This window comes from Quercus suber, unplaced genomic scaffold, assembly GCF_002906115.3.
Source record: "Quercus suber isolate HL8 unplaced genomic scaffold, Cork oak 2.0 scaffold_11, whole genome shotgun sequence".
Lineage (NCBI taxonomy): Eukaryota > Viridiplantae > Streptophyta > Magnoliopsida > Fagales > Fagaceae > Quercus > Quercus suber.
The window spans coordinates 1,508,613-1,530,653 of NW_027069477.1; the positions used below are offsets into that span (position 1 = coordinate 1,508,613).

General features: G+C 37.1%; 2 protein-coding genes and 1 long non-coding RNA gene across 3 annotated transcripts; 2 read left to right on the forward strand and 1 right to left on the reverse strand.

Moving 5' to 3' along the window:
- The first annotated feature begins 1,864 nt into the window (after nt 1–1,864).
- Nucleotides 1,865–3,879, forward strand: LOC136069931 (uncharacterized). The gene is made up of 2 exons (XR_010631132.1): nt 1,865–1,949; nt 3,637–3,879. It is a non-coding gene; the product is annotated as an uncharacterized LOC136069931 (long non-coding RNA).
- Nucleotides 3,557–4,313, reverse strand: LOC112018627 (basic blue protein). The gene is made up of 2 exons (XM_024051155.2): nt 4,094–4,313; nt 3,557–3,834 (listed from the first exon to the last, which is right to left on the reverse strand). The coding sequence occupies exons 1-2, from the start codon at nt 4,266–4,268 to the stop codon at nt 3,638–3,640; spliced, it is 372 nt and encodes a 123-aa protein (XP_023906923.2). The 5' UTR covers nt 4,269–4,313; the 3' UTR covers nt 3,557–3,637.
- A 10,464-nt stretch (nt 4,314–14,777) lies between these two features.
- Nucleotides 14,778–16,506, forward strand: LOC136070018 (uncharacterized). The gene is made up of 2 exons (XM_065779254.1): nt 14,778–15,643; nt 15,867–16,506. The coding sequence occupies exons 1-2, from the start codon at nt 14,778–14,780 to the stop codon at nt 16,504–16,506; spliced, it is 1,506 nt and encodes a 501-aa protein (XP_065635326.1).
- Nucleotides 16,507–22,041: the final 5,535 nt, after the last annotated feature.

The window sequence follows — 22,041 nt, forward strand, 5'->3', positions numbered from 1 at the left end:
TAACAAAAGCAAGTTGAAGGAGGAGGGATCACTCTTATCAAAAATACATTATCTAGACTACCAATGTATTTCTTTAAAAAAAAAATAATAATAATAATAAATTATGTATTTCTTACAATTTTTTTTTTATTATAAGTATATTTTATTTCAATTTTGATGATCCCTATTCATGTTGCTAATAGATCAAAAATTAATAAGAGAACTTAAGGGGGCTTGGATGTACCTAACAATTTTCGTTTAGTGGACTATGGATTGGTGTGTTCCTCGTTAAACTTGGGAGGATTGTGCCGCATAAGTTTAGTACATTTAATCAACCTCTTCTAGGGAAATGATTGTAAGTTTTGAATATAGAGGGATTGAGGCATCTCATTAAGTAAAATATGGAAATCATTCATAGGGGGCAATAGATGTAGCCAGGGTGTCGCATTGGGAAGGTGTATGGCAGAGTACTAATGGATGTTGGAATATTTTTCTCAATATAGCCATTTTTTATCGGTATTGTATGTGCAATGGTAGCTTTTGAATTTTTTGACCATCTTCTAAGTCCGATTTCAGCACTTACAATCTCTTTTAACAGATTATTAAACAATCCAATACCCATACCACCCATGCACTTCCGAGCTTCAATAGGAACTCTATCAAACCAAATAACTATTCTGATTTTCATCATCTTCCTTAACGTGTCCTTCAACTGTCCCAATTCTTCATTCGAACCTATGATTTCAATAGAATTAATAAGTTCTCCCCAATTTCTTGCATGAATTAAATAAAAAATATTGTCAAAATAGCTTCTTCAAAATAGTTTTCTTTAAGGAGGTGTTCCCACATAGGAAAAAATGTCCATCTAACTTTTAGCCGTGTTGTTCAAACATAAAACAAAATGAGATAAATGAAGAAAGAGAGGGAGATAGAAATCTGAAGGTCAACCCCTCTGTCAAGCCAGCTTCCTGCCAATGTCTACCCCTCCCACCACTAACTCGCCAGGACTGCTAACAGTAAGTTTTCCTCTTTATTTTTAAATTTCTGCATTAAATATGACATTTTTTCCCCTATAATAGTTGGATAGATCTTTGGGTTATATGTGGCTTGGATAAAGTATTTGCATTATGATGGTGGTATATTGGTTAAAACACATAGGAATGGAATTGAAGTCGGTGTTGTGACTAGCAAAAGAAACAAGATACGTCACCCCTTAGTGGCAGCGCATCCCAAGTGGCAACTACATCAGGTCACTTTGACTCACAGAATCCACCCCTTATCAAAGCCCTGCTGAATGCAATGCTGAATGGAGAATGTTTTTGGCTGAAGTCCTGTATGTCTTCTTTCCTTGGTTTGGGTGAAATCAGATTATTATTTTATTATTATTATTATTTTTTAATTTGATAGGAATTACAGACTCCTTTAGACAAAGATACATATATTTATTGAAGCTAGTACAATCTCCGGTTATGGTTGTAACTCCTATTTTGATTGTTAACTTAGGACTGTTTTCAATTGACAGGTAGAACATTAACAAATATGTTATTTGTTCTTTATGAGATGTATATGTGTTGATTGTGATTTTTATGTTGCAGAAGCCACTGAGATTAGGAAATAATCCTTAAAATTGCTTCTAATATTGCTGCATTTGGATTATTTAAAAGTCATATAGGCATGGCTTTATGCATAAATTTGTGATGTTTCTTTTGCTGCTTTAACGTGTTTGAGCTTTTGACATCTTAATTTTAGATTAAATGATCTATGAGATTTTTCTCCTTCATGTATGTGTGTGTTTTAATGTGCTATATGTGTTCTATATACTTTCAGCCTCAACAATTTCACTCAAAGTACTGGCAGTCGCAATTTCAAATTGCCTCAATATCTTCGGGTCATTATTTATATGAGGCCATAATTCTTTCTAAGGATGCTTATCGCATGGTACAATTCAAGGGTTGTGGGCCTATGACAAGGTAAGGGCTTAATGTAGGCACCAGCAATTCTGAGCAACTGAAAGACTTCATTATCAAAACCTAACCCAATAAGAGATTTATCAATGAAATCGCACATTAAAGAAGAGCAAGTCAAAAGACAAGTAATCCAATCAATGTAACTCCCATCCAAATGGTTTGAATAATTTTTTTTATTTGAATGGGTGCCTTTCCTATAATTAGCTCAAGAAGCAAAATGCCAATATCATAGACATCCTTTTTGAAAAAATCCAACTCCGTAACTCCACTGTCATCAAGAACTCTATTGCTCAAGTCATTGTCACTTGAGTTCACAAACATTAGTCCTCCTGGTTCACATAATAGTTAAATCCATTCCTCAAAACTCATCTACAGGCTTTAGTGATAGTGGTCAACATTTGTGTGATCCTCTCATTGGATTGAGACTTGAGACCCTTTCTTGGGGTGGCTCCTTCTTTAGAACCTACAATTGTCCCTCGTCTTTGGGACCGTCATTCATTAATTGGCACTTAGCTATAGTACTGAGCTATCTAGTCACAAATGCCAAAGTGGGTTTGAAAGGCATCAAAGTGTTAACTGTTAAACTATATTATTAATTTTTTGATGGAAAAAAAAAAACTATATATATATTTATATAAAATTTCTATATTTCAGTCATTCTATTATTATTTTTTATATAAAAAATACGCTTGCATTAAATGTCAAACTCAACTATTCTCAAAATAGAGAATGAGTACATCCATCATAATTTTGTAATAAACAAACTTGAAAATGGAACTTTCCATGAAGCAATGGATGTTTAAAATTATGATAAAGAGAGGGATTAAGCCTGATATATTTAATTACAGACACCCCCCTTTTGTTTGGATTTGACAAGATGGGAAGGATAATTCTGATTTGAAGGTTTTTGAGGAGATGAGAATTGCTGGTTACTAAACAAATATTTGCACCCTTAATGCCCTAAGACGCATGGTAATTGTGGAAACCAAAAATCAGTCAAATAATTTCTTTTGCCGCACCATATATCACAGTAAAAGCTAAGCAAAACTTCATAAGAAAGTGCAAAAAAAAAAAAAAAAAGCAATATCTCATATTCAAGCATATTAGAAATAAATTTTATTGATTATTCCATTGCATCTTGACAACATCTCAGAACGTTTTGTTTCAGATCACACTGCGTTAACAGCTATTTTCATGTTGTTTGCGCAATGCCCCGGAAAACCGCAAATGAAATAGTTTCCTCCTTGCACAAGCTTGATCTGATCACTTCCAGATTGAAATGTTTGTCCTGATGATGCTGTGCATGTATCATAACCATTTTTACCTACACCGACCACATTGTGGAATGCTGGGTTGTAGTTGAACACTGAAACATGAAAACAAGAAAAATAATAAACCTTAATAGAAAATCGTCAAACATTATGATAGAGAGTAGATACTGTTGGATGTGAAAACAATCTATACCCATAATTATAATATTAAAAAAAATAATAAAAAAAACTGATCAGAAATTTACAAAAAAATAATAATAATGGTGATTGAAAAAGTATGAAGTTATTTATATATATATATAAAAACTTCATAAGAAAGTGCAAAAATGAAGCAATATCTCATATTCAAGCATATTAGAAATGAATTTTATTGATTATTCCATTGCATCTTGACAACATCTCAGAACGTTTTGTTTCAGATTACAACGCGTTGACAGCTATTTTCATGTTGTTTGCGCAATGCCCCGGAAAACCGCAAATGAAATAGTTTCCTCCTTGCACAAGCTTGATCTGATCACTTCCAGATTGAAATGTTTGTCCTGATGATGCCGTGCATGTATCATAACCACTTTTACCTACACCAACCACATTGTGGGATGCGGGGTTGTAGTTGAACACTGTAACATGAAAACAAGAAAAATAATAAACCTTGATAGAAAATCGTCAAACATTATGATAGAGAGTAGATACTGTTGGATGTGAAAACAATCTATACCCATAATTATAATATTAAAAAAATTGATAAAAATAAAAAATAAAAAAATAAAAACTGGTCAGAGATCTACAAAAAAAAATTGGTGATTGAAAAAGTATGAAGTTATATATATATATATAGAGAGAGAGAGAGAGAGAGAGAAAATAATGATTCATATTTACCGAGTATGTCACCAGCCCTAAAGGTCTTTCCATTAGGCCAACCCACAACATTGAAGGTCCATCCACCAGCATCTCCAACAGTATAGGTTGCTGCCAAAACGTTACCACAGTGAAGGAGCATACCCAATAGCAGAACTGAGACAACAATTGCACTACCTCTTCCCTGGGGTGCCATCTTAATAAAAAAAAATTCCCAACGAAGAGAAATACTCAAAGATAAGATAGAGTCAAGAATGGAGGATACCTTGACCCTATAGAAATGTGCGTTTTATAGAGTTTTTGCCACCAACTTTTTTGTTGTTTTAGGGATCAGTCACCAAATATGATAATGAAGGTGACAATCAGAATAACATAGAGATAAGGATGGATCTACAGAAATGTGCATTTCACTGAGTTTTTGAACTTTTTTAAGTGGCCAATCACCAAATGTGGTAACGAATTGAAGGTTTACTTTATATTTAGTTTTTAATTGTATCATGTCACAAATGGATAGTTGAGATATGAGGGATTCGAACGCTGGATGATTACTATATAGAGTTTTTGCCACCAACTTTTTTGCTGTTTTAGGGATCAGTCACCAAATATGATAATGAAGGTGACAATCAGAGTAACATAGAGATAAGGATGGATCTATAGAAAAGTGCATTTCGTTGAGTTTTTGAACTTTTTTAAGGGACCAATCACCAAATGTGGTAACGAATTGAAGGTTTACTTTATATTTGGTTGCTTATTGTATCATGTCACAAATGGATAGTTGGGATATGAGGGATTTGAACTCTGGATGATTACTATATAGAGTTTTTGCCACCAACTTTTTTGTTGTTTTAGGGATCAGTCACCAAATATGATAATGAAGGTGACAATTAGAGTAACATAGAGATAAGGATGGATCTATAGAAATGTGCATTTCAATGAGTTTTTGAACTTTTTTAAGGGACGAATCACCAAATGTGGTAACGAATTAAAGGTTTACTTTATATTTCGTTTTTAATTGTATCATGTCACAAATGGATAGTTGAGATATGAGGAATTTGAACTCTAGATGATTACGTTGAAAATGATGAGAAGTATCAACCAGTTGAGCTATAAGACTTTTGGTTGATATCATATAATATGTAATCTAATAATAATAATAATGATATAATAAAAGTTGAGTTACACATTTTATGACATGTTTCTATACATGGACGGTTTCAAAAAAATCCTCCCTCCCTCTTGTATTTTTTGTAAAAAAATAATAACACTAATAATTTTGGACAAATTTGATGCATCCGTTATAGGTGTACCTAAAACAGTGGTTTTAAAACTGCCCTTATAGGGCATTTCGGAAAATAGAAATACATCCTATACCAACGGTTTTAAACTACTGTAATACGTACTATCTATGTCTGCGCTTTTAAAACCACCGATATAAGTCATTTAAGAATATAGAAATAAGCCCTACACCAACATTTTTAAAATGCCGTAATAGGCCCTTCTTATACTAGCAGTTTCTAAAATGCTACTATAGGGTATTTAGGGAAATAGAAATACATCCTATACCAGTGGTCCTAAACCGTTGTAATAATTGCTGCCTATGCCTGCGATTTCAAAACTGTCGGTATAGGGCATTTAAGGATATAGAAATAAGCCATATACCAATGTTTTTAAAACGTCATAACAGACCCTACCTACAATTAATTCTTTAAAATACCATACAGTGCATTTGGAAGACTCACTTTCATCAAAGGTATTTCTATAAAAAAAAATAAAAAAATAAAAAAATAAAAATAAAAATAAAAACACCAAGCCGCTTTTCCACCAAAAAAAAACAAAAAAAAAAAAAACAAAAAACAAAAAAATGCAGACCCTATCTCTATAAAAACACTAAGCCACTTATCCAAAAAAAAAAAACCATACACACCACACACAAACCCTAAAATGCAAACGCCATATTTCCTGATCGAAATTTCAGACTCACTCTGACTTCCACTTCTTCACTGCAACTCTATAAACATACAGATCAGAATATCGTATTCTAGAACAACAAGCATACAAAAAAGGAAATCCAAAAGGAAGAAAAAAAAAAAAAAAAAGAACTCTATTCGTCTTCTGCAACAGTGAAAACTGAGAAACTTTGTTCGTCCTCTGCAACAACAGGCAATTTAGAAGCGATTTAGAAAATAATTCAGAAGGTAGGGATTTTTTTCCTTTTTTATTTTTATTTTTTTATTCAATTACCGTTTATAGGGTTTTGAAAAGGCTACCTTTTTCCTTAATTTCCAATCTATTTTTACAATTCCTTGAGTTCTGTTTGTTCGATTGTTGTATTTTGTTTGCAGTTTTTTGTTAGTTTGTGCTTTTTTGGTTCACCCCTAAAATTTGAATTAATTTATGTTTTGTGCAGATCTATGTTTACCCTTGATTTTAATAGTGGTATTTCTAACATGGATGGTTTAAACTTGAATGCTTGGAGAATACAATCACCTTTGTTGTTTTTCCATTTTGATATTTAATTTTATTATTATTTCTGTAAGGTTGAAATTTATCAACCATCTTGTTGGCTTTATTCCGTGCCAATTTGCTTTTAATTTAGCACTTACTAACCCTGTATTTAGGTGGGATTATGTAAAGGTAGTTGTGAGAAAGGTGAAGAAAGCTCAAGTATGTGCAAGAAAGCAGGTTTCGCGGCTAGGATCACGGGTGACTCCGATTGGCAAGCCGCCAACTGCAGGCACGTGAGATGCACACATGGGGAGCTGAAGGTCGCGCCAGCTGTCAGCACTACAGGACAAAAGTTCCAGGCTGGCCAAGCCGTTACTCGCGACTTGAACTCCAACTTGGACAAGCCCGAGGTCAAGCCGCCAATCAACCCTTTGGCAAAAACTGTCTCTTCGATTCCAAACCACACACACTATATATATGACCCTATACCCACTAAATGAGAGAGCTTCCAAGAGAATTTTGTGAGAGAAACCCTAGAGAAAAACAAGATTGCCTCATCCCCAATCTTTACCTTAGAGACTCTAAAATTCTCTACTCTCTTCCTCTCCATTGTCACATCCTTGAGAGGTCATTGACCAAATCCTTATCTCACCACACCTACGTCTGTGAGAAGTTCATTTGGTGCTAAGGGAAGCAATTTGGAAGGAACCAAATACATTGGTTGATGTCTATGGTCTATACGGAATCCGGAAGCTAAAGAAGAAATAGGTTCGGCGTAACCTCGTTGGAGCAAGAAGCTTGGAGGGCTTAGGTACTTGGTAGATTAAGCTTGGAGGGTCTTTTCTGTTTATGTATCCCAACTACATTCTTTAGTGATTATTTACCGCTTGGGGTGGCAGAGGGTTTATACCGAGTGTTTTGGTTTCCTTTTGATAACACATCTGTGTTGTTGTGTTTGCATCTCTCTTCCTTTATCTTTGCCTTATATTTCTATGTGGATGTGTTTATATTGGCTAGATTGTTATCTAATTCTGTATTGCTTATGTTCATGTTCCGCACAATAATTGTTTGATTATAAGCTAATTGATTTTTTTGGGTCTAAACGTTCAAGGTGTTTTATACACATTTAACTTTCAAATGTATCAGAGNATAAAGGGATTCTCTTTGTTGGTGTAAAAGCAAAGCCTTTTTGGTTGATGTGCTCATCCAAACATACGCATTTATAGGCTTTCAATTACTATTAAAAGTGTGACAAAAATTATTAAAATATAGCAAGATGCTAACTTCTGTTTTTGCTTGACTTTGTGATTCATTAGGTTGATTAGAAAAGCTTTGAGGAATTAAAAAGCTTTTTTTGGTTTTTGAAGTGGTGCTTTAGTTTTATTTGTGTCTACGTAATTTCAAAATCATATAATTATGATACAATTTTGTTTTTGTTTTGATGAAATAATTTAAATTAAAGTATTTCACTATACGTGCTAGAAAACCATCTTCAAATGGAATTGAAGTTGGTATTGTCATTGCAATTCTATCATGTTCTATCATGACTGATACTTTGTACTTGTTAGATGAACAGTTTGTGAGTTTGGATGGTTGTTTATGACGTAATCCAGAAGAATTACCCCATACTAGCTTCTTATCTTAGCATTAAAATTTGATTTTTAAATTTTAATTTAGATCTCAAGTTTCAGAGAATACACCTAAATTAATTCTATCTTTACACCAAATTTCATGATTTAAAACATATTTAGCACACCCACTTCTATTCTTGCCTTTGTTTTTTTCCTTCTTAGTATTTAATTTTACTATTATTTCTCTTTTGATTTATTGTTTTGATTTACTGGAATGCTTACTATTATTTTTTCTTTCCTTCTTGATATTTATTTCAAAATTGTTCTATTAAACTTGGTTTCTATTATTTTTTGTACTGCTCAGTCTATTAGGTTCAGTTTATTGGCAATGTTTTTAAATATGTTATTGTTTTTGTTGTTAGCTTTGCTTATTTTGTTTATTCATTTGTTTTAATTGTGTATGTCACATTCTTAGTATTAATTTCTATATTTTCAATTATTTCAGTAAACTGATAGTTTTTTTGCTGTTTACTTCAAATAAACTTGCCATGTTTTGTGTTTTCAATGGCATTTACATTCTCACATGCTATTGTAGGTTTATCATCTCTACTTTGGCTTTAAGACCCTTTTTTACAATTCAAGAAGAACTATTGAATTAAATTAAGAGGTTAGTATAGCCTAACTTCCCCATTGTTGCTTTTATTTAGATTTGTGTCTCTGTATCATTTGTTGATGTTCAATTAAAAAATATTTGAACAAAAGTTGTTTCGAAAAGATTATTAAATATGTACTCTTTGACTCTTAAAACAGACGCTAAGCCCAATTTCCCCTTTGTTGGTTTTATTTAGATTTGTATCTCTTTATCATTTGTTGATGTTTGATTAAAAAATATTTGAACAAAAGTAGCTTTGAGAAGATTATTAAATATGTACTCTTTCACTTTTAAAACAAATGCTAATTTTACTTTCGTTTTTCCATCTTATAATAGTAAAAGAGAAAATGGAAAATGCAAGATTAGCATGACAGAAAAGGCAAATGATAATGTTTGAAAAGAAATCCAAAAGAAAACAGTATGAAAGACAGTATGTAACTAGGGCTGTCCACGGGTTGGGTTTGTGCCCAACCCGCAACTGCCCTGCCAGAGATCGGGTAGGGAGGTGCCGGACTAGCAACCGACTCGTATTAGGGTCAGGTTTTACTAGTCGGGTTTCCATCAGGTGAGTGGCGGTTTCGGGTAAGGTCGAAACCCGCCGGAGAGGATGAAAAAAGTAGAAAATGACGAGATCTCTCCCGATCCATCCAAGATCGGTGCGATTTAGCCAGATCTGGCAGAAGATTTCGCGAAATCTGATGCTTTTTCCCCTAAATTATACCAAGAATCGCCAGATCTAGTGTTTTAGACGTCGAAATCTACCAAATCACATTGGAAAACTTGTCAGAAATCATGAAATTGCAACTCGTCGTTCTCTCTTCGGGCGAGTCAGGTTGAACGGGTTTTGAAGGAAGGGAACTGAAACAGAATTGCCGGTGTCAGGTTTTGGAGCTCGGGACCCGCGTCCGACCACTGGAGCTGTTGGATTGGGTTGTAGCAAGTCTGGTATGGGCAGGTTGGGCGGGTCGGCGGGTGAGTGGACATCCCTATATGTAACAATTGTGGTGCGGTGTTATGGTATGAAGAAAGAAGTGTAAAATCTAAAAGGCCTAGATTTCCAAAATTTTCTTTGTGTTGTATGGAGGGTAAGGTGAAGTTGCCTTTGCTTAAAAAAACACCTCCTTTTCTCAGTGAGTAGTTAGATCCTCTTGGTGGACAATGATCTAAAATATTCAGAGTGGATAATAGAGTTAACGATGGTAGACGCCCTTACATTTTTAGACTTAATGGTCAAACCCATCATAGGATTGGAACACTTCTTCCTAATAATGGTGAGGACCCACAGTTTGCAAAGCTATATTTCTATGATACTAAAAATGAAGTCCAACATAGAATGAATGCCTTTAGTAGCAGTCCAGTTAATAAAGACCTTGATCCATCTATCGTTGACACATTGGTCCAAATGTTTGATGAGTCAAACAATTTGGTGAAGATATTTCGTACGTCTAGAGATCGTTTCATAGAACGTGATATTCATCATTTAAGATTACGTCTTATCAGCTCACGAACTACAGATGGAAGAGAGTACACTCTTCCTAAATGTTCTGAAATTGTTGCAATCACTGTTGGTGATATTGGTGTTGATAATGCATATCGTGATATTATTGTGGAATTAAAAGAAAGAGGGTTACATAGGATCAATGAGTTGCATCCATCATACATGGCATTGTAATATCCTCTTTTATTTTTATATGGTAAGGATGGCTTTAGGCTTGGCATTTTGTGCAAAAATATAGATGAGACCAAATTCAACACAAATGACTTTGTTACTATGAGAGAGTATTATGCATTCAGATTGCAAGAATGGGATGGTGAAGGACATACATTGATATCTGGTGGTCGATTATTTCAGCAATTTGATGTAGATGCCTATACATGTATTGAGGAAATAAGACTTATGTGGGTGAAAAATAATCGAGAAAAGTTGAGGATTGAACTGTATAATGGATTGAAGGATGCAGTTATGAGAGGTGATACCACCCCTACATCTACTGGAAAAAAAATTGTTTTACCTTCAAGTTTCACAGGAAGTCCAAGGTATATGATCAAAAATTTCCAAGATACAATGGCAATTTGTAGATGGGCTGGCCACCCAGATCTGTTTATTACCTTCACATACAATGCAAAATGGCCGAAAATTGAGCTTTTCCTATCTAGGAAACCTGGGCAGAAAATCGAAGATCAACTTGATGTGGTTGCAAGAGTATTTAAGATAAAACTTGATCAACTTTTAAACAATTTAAAGCATGGTCAACACTTTGGAAGAGTGATTGCAGGTACACTTTGGAAGAGTGATTCCTTTTGGTGTTCATAATTACTCTATATTAATATAATTAACTTGCTATTTTGGTACCAGTTGTCTACATCGTTTAATATCAAAAGAGAGGCCTACCTCATGCACACATTTTACTTTTTCTACATAATGATGAAAAACATCCTACAGCAGTAGAAATTGACAAGATAATCTCAGCAAAAATTCCAGATTTGAATAAGGAACCACTAGCTTATGATGTTGTCAAACAATACATGGTCCATGGTCCTTGCGGATTTATAAATTCAAGGGCAAGTTGTAAGATTGAGAACAAATGTGTGAAGCACTTTCCTAAGAAATTTTGTTCTCAAACCACTGTTGATAATGATGGTTTCCCAATATATAAAAGAAGGAATAATGGAATATATGTTGAAAGAAACGGAGTTAAACTCGATAATCGATATATAGTTCCTCACAATATTGACTTATTGGTGAAATTTCAAGCTCACATAAATGTCAAGTGGTATAATCATTCAAGGTCTATCAAATATTTATTCAAGTATATTATGAAGGGACTTGATCGTGCAACCTTGATTCTCGAAGAAAATTTACATGTTAATGCTTCTACTGGAATGCAAAATATGATAGACATGGATAAAGTTAAAGGATACTTAAATTGTAGGTATGTGTCTGCCATAGAGGTATGCTAGAGAATATTTGAGTTTGAAATCCACTATTGACAATCTGCTGTTCAAAGACTTAGTTTCCATATCGAAAATCAACAGCCAGTTGTTTTTAAAGATACTGAGTATTTAGATAATGTTATTGATAGACCAGATATCAGAAAAAGTAAATTTACTGAGTGGATGAAAGCAAATGAATTATATGAAGAAGCAAGGGAATTGACTTATTCTGAGTTTCCAACAAAATGGGTTTGGCATAAAAGAGACAAGGAATGGAGATTGAGGAAGTCTGGAAGATGTATAGGGTGTATATACTATGCTAATGTTTTTATTTACAGATGTTATTAAATGTTGTTAAAGGAGCTCGATCCTTTAAAGAAATAAGAACTATAAATAATGTAGTATATTCAGATCCAGATTAGCATGTTATGCGCTTGGTTTGCTTGATGATGATAAATAGTGGCATGAAACTTTAAATCATGCGTCAAATTGGGCTTCAGGAAAACAACTTCGTGAGCTTTTCATCACAATGCTGATTTTTTGTGAAGTTTCTGACTCCTATAAATTATGGATTTTGAATTGGCGGTTATTATCTGAGGACATTCTTCATCGTCAGAGAGCAATTTTACACTATGACAATCTATATCTTGATGACTTCCAATTGCAGAATTACACATTAGTGATATAGAACAAATTCTGATAATAAGTGGAAGGTCTTTGCAAGAATTTGAAACAATACCATATCCAAACACATTGCTTCTGAGACAATATAACAATAGAATATTACAAGAAGAATTGGATTATGATAGACATTCTTCAGCAGTGGAACATATTAAACTTTTTTAATGGTTTTAATTCTGATCAAAGGAATATATGTGATGCAATAATTGATTCTGTTTTGAGAAATAAAGGTGACTTCTTATTTGTATATGGACATGGAGGAACTGGGAAGACTTATTTTTGGAAAACCATTATATGCCGATTGCATTCAGAAGGAAAGATTGTCATTGCAATTGCATCATCTGGAATTGCTGCATTATTGTTGCCAGGAGAAAGAGCGGCTCATTCAAGATTTCAAATACCAATAATTGTAATAGACAATTCAACTTGCGGAAATAAACAAGGTTCACAAATTGTAGAACTTATGACAAAAGCAAGTCTTATAATTTGGGATGAAGCTCCTATGACACACCGAAACTATTTTGAAGTTGTTGATCGTTCACTAAGAGATATTTTACGTTTTATTGCCAGCAATAGTGCAGACAAACCTTTTAGAGGAAAAACAATTGTTCTTGGTGGTGATTTTAGACAAATATTACTGGTCATAGCTAAAAGGACGAAGAGAACAAATAGTTGAAGCATCAATTAACAAGTCTTCATTATGGAACAATTGTAGATTTTTCATTTTGACCAAAAATATAAGGCTGACACAAAATCTAGGTGATATTGTTGCAAGAGAATTTACTAAATGGATATTGAAAATTGGTGATGGTGAACTTAACAATAGTGAAAGTGAAGCATTGATTGAAATACCACATGACTTACTAATTCAACCTGGTAGTCATCCTTTCAATGATATCGTGAATGCTACTTACCCTAACTTCCATTCTAAATTCAATGATTCAAAATATTTAGAAGATAGGGCAATTTTAGCTCCAACAAATGAAGTTGTTGAAGACATAAACAATTACATGATTGACCTTATTAGTGTTGATGAAGAAACATATCTTAGTGCAGATTCAATATGTAAGCTTCAACCAAAATTCTAGATCAAGATGTCATGTATCCAATAGAGTTTCTCAATTCATTGAAGTTCCCTAGTATTCCAAACCATAAACTCAGGTTGAAAGTAGGATTACCAATAATGCTACTTCGAAATTTAAACCAAAGTGCTGGACTTTGTAATGGTACCAGACTTTTAGTCACCCAGTTATCAAAATGGGTTTTGGAAGCTCAAATAATATCAGGATCTCATATTGGAGATAAAGTATTTATTCCAAGAATAGTTCTTTCCCCTTCTAAATCTAAATGGCCTTTTGTACTAAAGAGAAGACAGTTTCCAGTATCAATTTGCTTTACAATGACAATTAATAAAAGCCAAGGTCAATCTTTGAAATGTGTTGGACTTTATTTAGACAAACCAGTTTTCAGTCATGGACAGTTATACGTTGCCATCTCCAGAGTTACAAGCAGAAATGGCCTTAGAGTACTTATTGCAGAAAATGATAATTGATGGTGTAAGAAAAACGCCAAGTTAATTACTCATCCATATGTCCGTCCATAGCAATGTACAAAGTGGAGAATGAAGGGCTGATACGCTCATCCTTCTCTTACCGTCCTCTTACACTCATCCTTCATTCACTCACCCAGTGAAAGACGTACTAACAGTGAATCTCGTCCGTCCTTAATGATGGACGAGTGAGGTTCACCAAGAGTCATGTTGAAGAGTCATGATTGTTTGAATCAGAACACAAGTCCCAATGAGGTGACTCCTACAACAGTTATGGAAGTTACCCTCTGAATCCTCCAAACTCTACGACGATAGGGGAAATAACTGCCAAGCTAACACTATATAAAGACCCTTCTACGCAGAGGTATGGACACTTTTTTTTGGATTCTAAAAAAATTGGTGAAGTCTTTGAAGTGTATTCTTTTCTACTTCAATCTGCTAACTTTACCATCGGAGGATTCAAGACCGGCCTCCACCGATCTTCTCTGATCTTCTTTGGTTTTTCAGGACTCATTCAAGATCAACAACATCCGAAGACCTTTCAGCCCACTGATTTCTAGGGACTTATCAGTTGGCGCCGTCTGTGGGAAAGAGTAAGAAATTTGTTGTCTTTTGAACTTAGTTTATTAAGTTTTGTAATTTCTTTCTCCAATAAAAGGTTGAAATGGTTCGGACAAGATCTAGGGCTACGAGTCCAGGCCCTCAACAAAGCAGGGACGCATCTAGTAACCCTTACCACGACCGTCAGTCAGCCCCCACTATGCAACCATCTTCATTCCAACATATGCAATCCATGGCCGCTGCTATGGCAGAGTTAACTCGTCAGAACCAAGAGTTGGTTAGACGACTTGAGTTAAGGAAGCAGCCTCATGAATGGAATGCCGAAGAACGGGCCCAAAGTCAAGAGAGGAAAGGAATGTTGAAACTGAAAATCAGTCGAGGGGTACCGCTTCACAGAGGGTACCTCATTTGGAAAGGGAAATGGATCAAATGAGAAGGGTTATGGATGAGATGAGGGAAAATATGAGGAAAACAAACCCTGTGGAAGACTTAGTTCATAGAACTGATTCCCCCTTTGTGGCGTCCATCAATGCTCATCCTTTGCCACCTAAGTTCAAGATGCCTCCTTTAGATTCGTATGACGGGATGCGAGATCCTTTTGACCATATTGCCACCTTCAAAATTACTATGCATCTTCAAGGAGTTCCAGATGAAATAATGTGCAGAACTTTTCCTACTACCCTCAAAGGACCTGCACGAGTGTGGTTTAGCAAAATACCTCCTAATATAGTGACGTCCTTCGAAGAGTTAAGCAAGTTGTTCATTAATAATTTTATTGGAGGGCAGAGGCACAAACTTTCTTCGTCTAGCTTGCTAACCATAGAGCAAGGAGAGAATAAAAGTTTGCGGTCCTTCATCACGCGCTTTAACAGGGATGCCTTAGCGGTGGACGAGGTGGATGATAAGCTCCTTCTGGCAGCATTTTATAATGGAGTTCATTCTGATTTATTCATCCATAAGTTATATGAACAAGCGCCTCAAACCATGGCTGAACTAGTTCATTCAGCCCAGAACTTTATGAATTTAGAGGATGCTATCATAGCCAAGAAGAGGAAGAGAGTTGAGAAAGTTGAAGCCAACCCAATGCGTCAGTCGGAGCAAGGCCCTTGTCCTAAGAAGGGAAGGACAGAAGACAAGAGGGATCGAGAGAAGAAAGCAAGTCCTTTAGCGCGAAATCAGTAGTACACCCTTAGCGCGAAATCAGCAGTACACCCCCTTGAATGTGCCACTTAAGCAAGTCTTTATGCAAATCAAGGATGAGTCATCTTTGAAGTAGCCAGAGAAGATGAAGGGAGATCCTAACAAGCGCAATAGGAATAAGTATTGTCGCTTCCATAGGGATTATAGGCATGATACGCATGAATACTTTGATTTGAAGCAGTAGATTGAGAATCTCATCAGGCAAGGAAAGTTGAGAAATTTCCTTGGACAAGACCACAAGGATGAGAAATTGAAAGCGAAGGTAGAGGAATCATCACGACCACCGCTCGGAGAAATAAGAATCATCCTAGGGGGAAGTCCTACAAGACAGTCGTCCAAGTCAAAGAAAGCATACTTGAAAGCAGTACAGAACGTTCAACTCCTTGGACGATTACCGAGCGAGAGAACTACGGATGAGCAGGCGATCACCTTCACGAACGAGGATGCAGAGAGAATTCACCATCCTCATGACGATGCTATTGTCATCACCCTCTTTATTGCTGACTACAAGACCAGAAGGGTGTTGGTAGATAACGGAAGCTCGGCTGATATTTTGTATTATCTAGCCTTTCAGCAGATGAGGTTAGGACGAGATCGGCTGCGACAAGCGAGCTCCCCCCTAGTGGGTTTTGGTGGAATGAAGGTACAACCTGTGGGCAGTATTTCATTACCAGTGACAGTGGGAGCATATCCGCAGCAAGTTACCAAGGAGGTGAACTTCCTTGTGGTAGATTGTTCATCCTCTTACAATGCAATAATTGGAAGGCTAACCCTAAATGGGTGGAAGGCAGTACATCTACCTACCACTTGTCAGTCAAGTTCCCAATGGAACATGGGGTAGGCCAAGTACAGGGAAACCAATTAACAGCAAGAGAGTGTTATCTAACCATGCTGGCTGCGGATGAGCAAATTCAAGCAATGAATATTGAAGAAAAGAAAGTTGTGGCAGAACCCATTGAAGCGTTGGAAGATATTCCTTTAGATGATAATAACCCTGAGAGATGTACCAGGGTTAGAGCAGATCTGGAAGTGAAGATCAAGAAAGATCTCATTTGTTTTTTAAAAAGAAACAGAGATGTGTTTGCATGGAGTCACGAAGACATGCCGGTTATAGATCCTAATGTCATTACCCACTGTCTGAGTGTATGCTCTTCCTCCAAACCAGTGCGGCAAAAGAAGAGGGTGTTCGCCCCAGAGAGAGACAATGCTGTTAAGGAGGAAGTTCAGAAGTTAATTATGGCGAAATTCATTCGAGAGGTATACTATCCTGACTGGTTGGCCAATATGGTCATGGTCAAGAAGGCGAACGGCAAGTGGAGAATGTGTGTTGATTTCACTGACTTAAACAAGGCTTGTCCCAAGGATAGTTACCCGTTACCACGCATTGATCAATTGGTAGATTCTACTGCAGGCCATAAGCTGCTCAGTTTCCTGGATGCTTTCTCTGGATACAATCAGATTAGGATGGATAAAGCGGACCAAGAGAAGGCATCCTTTGTCACCAGTCAGTGATTATTTTGTTATGAAGTGATGCCTTTCGGTTTGAAAAATGCTGGAGTAACGTACCAACGACTGGCCAATCATATGTTTCGTCCACAGATCAGGTGGAATATGGAAGTCTATATAGATGATATGTTGGTGAAAACTCAGGACAAAGATAGGCATCTGGACGACTTGCAGGAAACATTCGATACGCTGAGGCAGTATCACATGAAGTTGAACCTTAGCAAATGTGCTTTTGGATTATCATCAAGAAAATTCCTGGGGTTTATGGTCTCCTACAGAGGAATTGAAGCAAACCCTGACAAAATTCAAGCAATATTGAGTATGAAGCCTCCGAGTAATGTTAAAGAAGTCCAGTCCTTCACCGGACGAGTTGCCGCCCTCAACAGGTTTGTTTCTAAAGCTACTGACAAATGCCTGCCATTTTTTAAGGTTCTTAAAAAAGCATTTGAATGGACTGACGAGTGTCAGAAAGCTTTTGAAGATTTGAAAACATATCTCACCAAGGCCCCTTTGTTAAGCCCGTTCGTGCGAGGAGAAGAGTTGTATTTATATTTGGCAGTCACCCCACACGCAGTGAGTTCAGCATTAGTGAGGGAAGAAGACAAGGTACAAAGACCTGTATACTATACCAGCAAAGCACTGAGGGGAGCGGAAGGACGATATCCGTTAATGGAGAAATTGGCTTTTGCACTGATAACAGCCTCCAGAAAACTAAGGCACTATTTTCAGGCTCACGTCATTAACGTCATGACAGATCACCCACTCAAGAAGGAAATGAACAAACTAGAGGCTGCAGGACGTTTGATCCAATGGGCCGTCGAACTTAGTGAGTTTGACATAAAGTACCAACCAAGGCATGCCATAAAAGCTCAAGCTCTGGCAGATTTCATTACAGAGTTTACCTTAAATTGTGACGAGGTGGGTGAGAAGAAAATATTAAGTGGGTCGTCTATGTGGATGGTTCATCTACACAGTACGCAGGAAGAATAGGTGTGGTTTTACAATCTCCAGAGGGGGACAAACTAAAACACAAAGTTCATTTGCAGTACCAGACAACTAATAATGAAGCTGAGTATGAAGCTCTTCTCAAAGGGATGGAATTGGCCAAGTCCGTAGAAGCGAAGTCACTCCTCGTCCTGGGAGATTCTCAATTAATTATAGGCCAAGTGAATGGCATGTTTGAAGCCAAGGAAGAACGAATGAGGAAGTATCTAAACAGAGTGATGCGCCTTATAAAAAAGTTTGAGGAAGTTAACTTCGTTCAAATCCCAAGGGAGGAAAACATGGAAGCTGATACCTTCGCGAAAGAAGCCTCAGTGAGTGAAGTCGTAGACGAATTTGATGAAATTCAGTATATGCCAAGTATAGACAGCCCAGAAGTACAACAGGTGGAAGATAGAGCAAATTGGATGGCTCCAATTGTGTTATACATAAAAGACGGACGACTCCCAGAAGAGAAGGACGAAGCTAGAAAGCTGAGGGTAAGGGCAGCCAGGTACGTTCTTATGGACGAGATTCTTTATAAAAGAGGTTTTTCCCAGCCTTATCTCAGGTGTTTGGCCCCGGACGAAGCAAACTACATAATAAGAGAAATTCATGAAAGAGCATGTGGCAATCACTCAGGAGCTAGGTCAATTGTCCACAAAATCATTCGTGCAGGATATTATTAGCCAACCATGCAAGCTGACGCTAAGGCCTACATCAAGGTCTGTGATCAAGGCCAAAGGTTTAGCAACGTCTCCAGGCAATCATCAGAGTATTTGACTCCAATGACGGCCCCGTGGCCTTTTGCACAATGGGGACTAAACATTCTGGGTCCATTTCCACTGGGTGTAAGACAAATGAAATTCCTCGTGGTTGGTATTGATTATTTTACCAAGTGGGTAGAAGCAGAATCCTTGGCCAACATCACATAACAAAATGTCAAGAACTTCGTATGGAAGAACATTGTGTGTAGATTTGGAGTACTAGGGTGCTGGTATTGGGCAATGGACGACAATTTGACAATGCACTTTTCAAATATTTTTGCATACACTTCGGAATTCAAAATCACTACTCCTCACCAGCCCACCCACAAGCTAACGGCCAGGCAGAAGTTGCAAACCGATCTTTGTTAAAAATAATCAAGACTCGGCTTGAGGGGGCTAAGGGAGTATGGCCAGATGAGCTACTAGGTGTTCTGTGGGCATATAGAACGACAGCAAGAACTCCTACAGGGGAAACTCCTTTCAAGCTAGCCTATGGAACAGAAGTAGTCATACCTACAGAAGTGCATATGGCCAATCATAGAGTGGCAGCGTATCAAGACAAAGATAACGATGAGCAACTCCGTTTAAACCTTGATCTAATAAACGAGGTAAGGATGGACGCTGAACAAAGGATGTCAAGGTACAAAAACCTTATGGCTAGGCAGTATGATGCAATGGTGAAGCCAAGGCGTTTCAACATAGGAGACTTCGTCCAAAAAAGGGTTTCCTTAGCAACAAAGAACCCGGCTCATGGGAAGTTGGGACCAAATTGGGAAGGCCCCTACAGAGTTGTCAACTGCAAAAGACAAGGATCCTATTACTTGGAAGCCCTTGATGGGAGGAAGTTGGAGCATCCTTGGAATGTGGAGCACTTAAGGAAGTACTATCAGTAAAATGCCAGCTTAGATGAACATAACTTTGGACGAGTCTGGAGGCTGCCTATCTACATAAAAAACTATTCTACATAAAAGACTTGTTCATTTATTTTTGTCTTATTATTATGTTAAGGACAAAATTATGGTTTGGCTTGTGTTTGTTTTTCTTTTGAGGCAGGCATTAGTTTCTTAAGACATGCCTTGTCTATGAACAATATATGTATTGTGAACAGTATTTGTGGAATGTACATAATGTTGTGTGAATCCATGATTTAAGTACTGCTTTTTGTTCATATTGACTTGAAAACAGCTGAAAAGCTCAAAACGAGAAAATTCTCTGCACGCAGAGATGTAATCTCAAGATTTCCAAGTGAAGTCGAGGCATGCTCGTCCAAAGCAAAGGATGAGATAAAGCCTGTGCTTCATATCAAATTACAAGCGAAACCAAGGCATGCTCGTCCATAAAATGGGGCAAGGTAAAACATAATACCTAACCATACCACGGACGAGGAAAAGCATGGGCGTTTTGAACTTATTTAAATCACCCACTTAAAAAAAAAGGGGCATTTCACGGACGAGAAAAAAGCATAGACAAGTCTAAGGACGAGTAATGCTTTTACTTAACCATTTCAAGTGATGTTTTTGTTACCATTTCACATGGACAAATCACACTCAAGTGGAAATTCCAATAAAAATGGTTTAAGTTTGTATATGAAATGTAGACGAGTAAAATAGGAAATCTAGTATAAAAAATAAACACTCGTCCATGCATATATAAGACAAACAATATTCATTTTATTGTTTCAAGGGCGGACAAGAAACGTCCTAAACACCCTTAATTGTTTTATCAAAATTCTTCCTTAAACATGGACGAACTAAATGTACTCAAATTACATATATATTTAATTTAAAAAAATAAAAATAAAAAAAACTAAGTCATCAGGGTATGTTTTAAGCTGAGGCATCTAAATTGGGGTCGTCTTGAGGCTAAGTCGTGGCATTGTCCTCTATGTTAGCGTCCTCAGAGTCGAGACCAAGGAGAGAGCTAGTGGTGGCAGCATTCAAATTGAGCATGATGGAGCTGAAGTCCACATCAGGAAACTTCTCAGTAGCGTCCATCCTGAAGTCTTCAAACCCTGCTGCATAGTTGGTGTCCATAGCATCTGTATATTGCTTAGATGCTTTGAATTCAGCCACTGCATCTTCCTTGGCTTTAGAGAGGAGAATGCTGTGCTCGTCGCTCTTTCTTTGCAAGTCTTCAAGACGAGCATCTTTCTCTGCAGCACTAGCCTTCAAATCCTCCACCAAAGCTTTAAGGTCCCTCGCCTCGTCCGTCGTCTTAGCAGCCACCTCAGCCCATTGTTTTGCTTCTTCCTTCAACTCCTGTATCCTCGTCTCTAGCAAGATCCTCATCTTGTCCAACCCAGTGGCCTGTCTGGACGCTGCTATAAACTTAGACATGCCCTATAAAAGTCAACAACAAATATAAGTTAAAAAAAAAAAAAAAAAAAACGTACATTTGGTCAAGACGAAGAAAAATATTACCTTGAAAAGGTCATGGACACCAGGGTGTTCGAAGTCCTTGAGGGACATGTTGTAGCAGAGATTTATATCCTCGTCCATAACAGCGTTCTTAAAACGCTCTCAGGCCAAGTCCTCATTTTCAATAATGTTTGAAGGGGCCCTTTGGGATGGTTGAGACGAGGTGGGCACAGTTCTGGACGGTGGAGTCTTGGACGGAGTGGACTCAACAGGAGTGGACGAGTCGATATCATAGACTTTGGTTGGCTGCTGGGACGACGGAGTAGGCTTAACTACTTGAGATGAGCCATGTTTAACCTTTTTACCACGTCTGCTGGGGAGGTTTTCCAAATCCAAGTGTTTGGATATGGTCTTCCTTTTCTCTCCAGCACCAAGACAAGCTTGGCGATCAAGCTCAGGACAGCTCCCCTCAGCACTTACCTCCTTTCCTTTATTGCCTCTCATGGTTGCCATTCCTATAAAGAGACGAAGAGAACTCACTTAGGAAAATGAAAATAAAAAATGCAAGGAATGCAGAAATCTAATACTTACTTTTTCTTACTGTAATCTCGTGTGCAAGTGCAATGTCAGACGGATTAGGACCTAAGCCCCACTTGGCTAGTCGTCTGAGATTGACCAAGGAATGGAAATCCCTGTCTGCGTGTAGATGAGCCCTGTGGACGTGGTCACAGTGTAACTTGTCAAAGTGGGTCATCCAACGGCTGT

Coding starts and splice junctions, on each gene's coding strand:
- LOC112018627 (XM_024051155.2), bottom strand. CDS start 4,268: ATGGCACCCCAGGGAAGAGGTAGTGCAATTGTTGTCTCAGTTCTGCTA. Junction 3,835..4,093: donor TAGGGCTGGTGACATACTCG/GTAAATATGAAT, acceptor TTCATGTTACAG/TGTTCAACTACAACCCCGCA.
- LOC136070018 (XM_065779254.1), top strand. CDS start 14,778: ATGGAATGCCGAAGAACGGGCCCAAAGTCAAGAGAGGAAAGGAATGTT. Junction 15,644..15,866: donor AGTCCTTTAGCGCGAAATCA/GTAGTACACCCT, acceptor GAATCTCATCAG/GCAAGGAAAGTTGAGAAATT.